This window comes from Ips typographus, linkage group LG10, assembly GCF_016097725.1.
Source record: "Ips typographus isolate SLU linkage group LG10, UJ_Ityp_2.0, whole genome shotgun sequence".
In the NCBI taxonomy this organism is placed as follows: Eukaryota; Metazoa; Arthropoda; class Insecta; order Coleoptera; family Curculionidae; genus Ips; species Ips typographus.
Window position 1 is genome coordinate 7,611,434 of NC_138431.1, and position 6,240 is coordinate 7,617,673.

Sequence of the window (6,240 nt, forward strand, 5' to 3'; positions counted from 1 at the left end):
TCTGAAAGCTTTTAGACAGTTTTTGGACTAGTGGAAAGCTCTTAGACTGTTTTGGAAGTTTCTAAACAGTTTCAGAATCATCTGGAAGCTATTAGACAGTTTTTGAAGTATTTGAAAGCTCTTAGACTGTTTTGGAAGTTTTTAAACAGTTTCAGAATCATCTGAAAGCTTTTAGACAGTTTTTGGACTAGTGGAAAGCTCTTAGACTGTTTTGGAAGTTTCTAAACAGTTTCAGAATCATCTGGAAGCTGTTAGAGAGACAGACACTGTTCTAAGCATTTGCGTACATCTGAGCACAGTGGACGTTCTGCGATTGGTAAAAAAAGCAGCTTTTTCTTCACCAATCATAAACTACAAACAATTGCTTAAATTTCTTGAGAGAAGTGATTCTAATATCATTTTGCCGTCCATTAAATCGTAACGAAGCATCCAGAAAGGTCGCAGTCTCGTGCCGGCTGTCGGCTGTCATCCGCAGACTGCGTTCCCGAATTTGACACTCGCTATGCACCAGACAATCTAATTGGGTTTAGCCGTTATTGGGATCCGAAGTTAGCTTGTCAAAATTCGCGTGTACAAGTTGCAGAGAGTTTGTGCAAAATGTCGGTTCCGGAAAGTTTCCCCCAAGTTCCAGGAGTAAAACGTCGTTGACTCTATAATCAGCAGTTTTGCGGCCAGATCGATTTTCCACTTAACCGAAGAAGATTTGCCCCGTTTTTACCAATTCCACCGTATGCAGCGGAAATCTCTGCCGTCGACATGTACCTAATGCATCAGCCTTGCGGCTTAAACTTCCATCCAAATCCAGTAAAAAAACTTTGAAAAGGAGAACAATTTAATGAATTTGAAAAGATAATTTGTAGGGCAACAACTTTTCCTACCAAGACACTCTCCATCGTCCCCGAGGTGTTGTGATCCCCAAATTACAATGGGACTTCTGAAAGTGCAAAAGCTGACCGGAATAAAATCGCTCATTTTGTCTCCGGCTCCCCCGGACTTTATAACGGATGATTGTGCTTGTCCGTCTTGGGATTACTTTTATTATTTTTTTGATTTCGGCTTGGAAATCGCAATTTAAGACCGCAGGGAATAAGGGATCAAATCGAGGTCAGATATCGATGTCCATAGTTTTGCGGTTCGGTCCTCTTACTACTCAAAATATGTACTCGAGTAGGTAATAAATTCAAGTCGGTTTAACTACGCACCGGTTTTTGTCATGTTTTATTCCGCTCACACATAATTCTCCAATTGTAATTCCGGCATTATGACACCTCGGAGAAAACTATGGGAATTGTGATAAAACGGGTCTGGAGCGTCACCGCCTAACCAGATTCACTTTCAACCAGTTTGAGTGGAATTGGCTACGTTCCTCCCTCCAACCACCCTCATTTAATGCAAACAAATTTCATCAAAAACGAACTGGAATAACACGACAGCCAACAGCAAATTGGTACAGCCAAGTAAACGAAACTGGAGAAAGTTGGGACAGTTGGATGGTGGCCCTCTTTGCGATCCTGCGAACACGCCAAACGCAATCTGACAGGGATGGCGACGTAAATTCTCCCGAGGGATGCTTCGGATAGGGAACTCTATTCCAGCACTTGTTAAGCCGACAATATACAGGACTGTATAAATACAATCCACTTAATACAATTTGATTACTTTTTATCATCTTTTTTGCCATTTAACAACACACATAGTAGGCCATTTTACGAGCAGAATTGAACGACGTAATAATATATAGTGAGTGTTTTATTTCAAATAGTGCAGAAAAAAATAGATGTACAGGGTGTCCCAAAAATGAGATACGACCTTCCAGTTGACATTTTTAAATGAATGAACCCCCATTTTTTATTGCATTAAAAGTATTAATTTCTGGGTATTTTCATGTAGAATATCCTCAGTGTTATTAGTCATTTTTGACTACTTTTTGAAATTTAATATCTCGGTAACATGAAGAGCTAAAAAGGACAGCTTTCACTCATTTTGTAGTATTTTTGATCCTCTTTCTAATGGCGACAATATTTTACCAAAGTAGCATTTTCCAACAGATGGATTGGAAGGCGTGGATCAATTGAATGGCCTCCAAGACCTCCTGATCTCAATCCTTGGGATTTTTTGTAAAATGCGCAACTTTGCCTCTATTTCACTAATGCTCTATCAACTACAATTTATGTGCTCAAAATAGTCATTTTCTTACTCCAAGTGGGATTTACATGCGATTTTGTCCTTAACTGTCTTTCAAAACTGTGTTTTTGACAATTCAAACCTTGTCACCGCTTTTCTGCCTGACTCTATCAAATATTGTAGTAGTTTTTGAGGTTATTGGATAGAAAATTTAATGAGGATTCCAAAAATGTGCTCAAAATAGTCATTTTCTTACTCCGTGAGATTTACAGGCGATTTTGTCCTTAATTGTCTTTCAAAACTGTGTTTTTGACAATTCAAACCTTGATACCGCTTTTCTCCCTGACTCTATCAAATATTGTAGTAACTTTTGAGGTTATTAGATAGAAAATTTTGTGAGGATTCCAAAAATGTACTCAAAATAGTTATTTTCTTACTCTAAGTGGGATTTACATGCGATTTTGTCCTTAACTGTCTTTCCAAATTGTGTTTTTGACAATTCAAACATGACACTGCTTTTCTCCCTGACTCTATTAAATATTGTAGTAACTTTTGAGGTTATTAAATAGAAAATTTTGTGAGGATTCCAAAAATGTACTCAAAATAGTTATTTTCTCACTCCAAGTGAGTTTTACAGGCGATTTTGTCCTTAATTGTGTTTTTGGCGGTTCAAACCTTGACACCGCTTTTCTGTCTGACTCTCTCAAATGTTGTAGTGGCTTTTGAGGTTATTGGATAGAAAATTTAATGAGGATTCCAAAAATGTGCTCAAAATAGTCATTTTCTTACTCCAAGTGGGATTTACAAGCAATTTTGTCCTTAACTGTCTTTCAAAACTGTGTTTTTGGCAATTCAAACCTTGACACCGCTTTTCTGCCTGACTCTCTCAAATGTTGTAGTAACTTTTGAGGTTATTAGATAGAAAATTTAATGAGGATTCCAAAAATGTGCTCAAAATAGTCACTTTCTTACTCCAAGTGGGATTTACATGCAATTTTGTCCTTAACTGTCTTTCAAAACTGTGTTTTTGGCAATTCAAACCTTGTCACCGCTTTTCTGCCTGACTCTATCAAATGTTGTAGTAACTTTTGAGGTTATTAGATAGAAAATTTAATGAGGATTCCAAAAATGTGGTCAAAATAGTCATTTACTCACTCCAAGTAGGTTTTACATGCGATTTTGTCCTTAACTGTCTTTCCAAATTGTGTTTTTGGCAATTCTAACCTTGACACCGCTTTTCTGCCTGACTATCTCATATGTTGTAGTGGTTTTTGAGGATTTGGATGGCGACAATATTTTAACAAAGTAACATTTTCCAACAGATGGATTGGAGGGCGTGGATCAATTGAATGGCCTCCAAGATCTCCTGATCTCAATCCTTGGGATTTTTTTGTAAAAAACTTTGCCTCTATTTAACTAATGCTCTATCAACTGCAATTTCTGAGATTGTAACACCCCGTATTTGTGCTTATCGTTAGGCAGTTAACAACAAACTGCATGATACAGTACTATTCAATCAGTTGTAGGTTGGAAATGTGAAGAATAAAATATACCAACTTTTTTAACGTCACTATGGTACATTTTTCTTTGTTATAACTTGTAGTTTTTAGGGCAAAACCAATTAGGGCAGTGACTTGTTTCAAGCAAATATAAACCATGATGTGTGTATCTATTGTTTTTGTTATATTTAAAGCTTTTGAGGTTTCATTTAGACTGAAGTAAGCTGCGTTATTTGAGGTGCTACAAAAAAGTGAAAAGAAGGAAAGTTCTATACAATTTCATTCCCTACAGTTTTGTATTGAGGTGTTTTTTCCATTAAAAGCCTTCTTAAGGAGTTACAAGGCAAAGAGTGGCACCAAACTGATTTTTTTTAAAATAAGGTTATTTGCGGAGCTAAGCATAATTTTTCACTTTGTTACCAAATTTGATTGCTATTTAGCGTCTTTCAAAGTACACGGTCATTAAGCAGTTGATAGCGATTAGCCCAAATTAACCCTAGCCTAGTCAAACCTCCATTAGAACACGGGGTGGTTCAATCATTAGAAAATCATTAGCTGGCCCGAGTGGGTATTGGTTTTATCGTGTAATCATGCGAATTTCAGGTGCTTCGCGATCTGCTATCTGATAAAAGGCACTGCTTTATTATTGGATTCAGTGGCGTCGACATTACCAGCCCTCTCCGGTTTACAACCCCTCCACCGCAAATCCTTGCAAATCTAACAGGTGTGGGGAAAACAGACCAGAAAGTGACACACAATAGAAATCAGCAACGACTTCCCCTCCATTCCTCTAGGGTCCTACGCCTATGGAGAAGATTTCCAGGCGCGTAACTTCAACGTTGATGCCAGCCATCAGATTAGCATCCAGGAAGCCATTAGGCAAATGACTTGATGTATCTAGTGATTAGTTCCACTCCCAAAGCGGATTTTTTGCCCCGGCTAAGAGATTGCCACGCTGAATTTTTGAACCTAACCTCATTTCCAAATTCCCTGTCTGTACTTGTCAAATATGGATATGTTGCAAGGGATAAAAGTCATGTCCAAAGATGGGAGTCTACGTCCCATCAAATACGCTTTGAAGAACAAACGAATTGTAATTTACTTGTTTAGTGCGTCCTTTGTCAACAGACCCGAATTTATGTCTAAGCTGAAGAGTGTTTACCAAGAAAGTTTGAAAAGAAGTCTGGTGCTAATCATGAGAGTAAATTTTGGGCTAATTTATACATTTCAGACGCAGGAATGGAAATTATATACGTTTCCTCTGATAATGAGGAGAAAAACTTTAAGTACGACTTTACAATGAGACATGGACCTTGGTTGGCTATTCCTTTTAGAAACCCTGTCGCCATTGAACTAAGGTATCATTACTGAATATTATTTATTAATTTTTACAACAATTACGATTAGGTATAGATACGATATAAGCAGCCTGCCTACTTTAATAGTGATTAACACTGAAGGGGATATAATCACCAGTAGTGGCAGGGAGGAACTTGAAAAAATTGGAATTAACGTTCTAGTTACCTGGACGGAGTACATCCAACAATAATTTCTCCAAGAAACACCACGAACAATGCAATTCATTTGCCAGGAAGTAATCAGTCAACTTTTTTTTGGACATTTGTATGGAAGGAATGCGTGCCATTGTTCCCTCTTGAATCATATTTTTAACGCGTTTCTTTCCTTGGTTTTGTATGAAAAAAATCCAAAACAAACTTCATTTAATTGCTCCAAGGGAAAAAGTGACTAGATAATTCAGTTTTGGAACTTAAACCTAATTGCTTTTAAACTCCGTAAATTAGTTGTTCAAATTTGATGTATGGTTAGGGTTCGGTAATAGGGCATATTTCAAATCCGCTAATTTGCGAGTTGAAAAGTAAATGCATAATTTGTACTGATATGACACACACACACTTTTTATAGTGAGTTAATCGTTAAAAAATGTAATATTAAGCCTTCAGGAGGAGGAGGAAGGAATTACAAATACTTATAATGTCAAAGCGATGAGGGTTAAGAGTTTTATAAAATTTGTCTAATTTAGCTTTTGATTGCGGTTTTTCTGATCATTAAAGCACAAATCACTGTCTTGATATTACGTCTGGTGTAAACTGAGTTTAATTATGAGCAAATTTGGAATAGCATAAGCAATACGCAGAGACATTTAATTAAAGACTAATCAAGGTGTAGAAGGAAGGGGAATTGGGATAATTTACATTGTTCTAACGGCAAAACACCTTGTTTTCGTTCTTTTACCGTCCATTCGAATGGTTAAAATTCCTGTCCCGGATCCGATTCCCCAGCTCGAAATTGAATTATCCCGCATTCCGTCGTTTCGCCTCGATCCAACCAACAACAATTTGCCCGTTTGTTTTCGCCGGCCTAAACTATCCTCCCCTGAAAGTGGGTAAAAATGATTTTTTAAAAATAGTTTCGACTAAAGCGGAATCGACCCCCTTAATGGAAATCAAAATCGAATCAGAACAAAACCGGTTCCGAGACCAAACGCTAACATAATAGGAGAGATAGCGATCAGTTTGGCTTTCCCATTTCCAAATTAAATCGAGACTGAAGGACTCTAGAAATCGAATCGAGTCGGATCGATGGCTCTAAAATTGAC

General features: G+C 37.5%; 1 protein-coding gene across 2 annotated transcripts; it reads left to right on the forward strand.

Annotated features, from left to right (window-relative positions):
• Positions 1-4,602: 4,602 nt before the first annotated feature.
• Positions 4,603-5,718, forward strand: LOC145734630 (nucleoredoxin-like protein 2). Of its 2 annotated transcripts, none has more exons than XM_081988110.1 (3): positions 4,603-4,804; positions 4,855-4,981; positions 5,037-5,718. In XM_081988110.1, the coding sequence occupies exons 1-3, from the start codon at positions 4,633-4,635 to the stop codon at positions 5,170-5,172; spliced, it is 435 nt and encodes a 144-aa protein (XP_081844236.1). In that variant the 5' UTR covers positions 4,603-4,632; the 3' UTR covers positions 5,173-5,718. The 2 variants fall into 2 exon arrangements, with proteins under 2 accessions (XP_081844236.1, XP_081844235.1); XM_081988109.1 differs by having other exon boundaries at positions 4,604-4,804; positions 5,031-5,718.
• Positions 5,719-6,240: the final 522 nt, after the last annotated feature.

Coding starts and splice junctions, on each gene's coding strand:
- LOC145734630 (XM_081988109.1), top strand. CDS start 4,633: ATGGATATGTTGCAAGGGATAAAAGTCATGTCCAAAGATGGGAGTCTA. Junction 4,805..4,854: donor CCAAGAAAGTTTGAAAAGAA/GTCTGGTGCTAA, acceptor TATACATTTCAG/ACGCAGGAATGGAAATTATA. Junction 4,982..5,030: donor CCTGTCGCCATTGAACTAAG/GTATCATTACTG, acceptor AATTACGATTAG/GTATAGATACGATATAAGCA.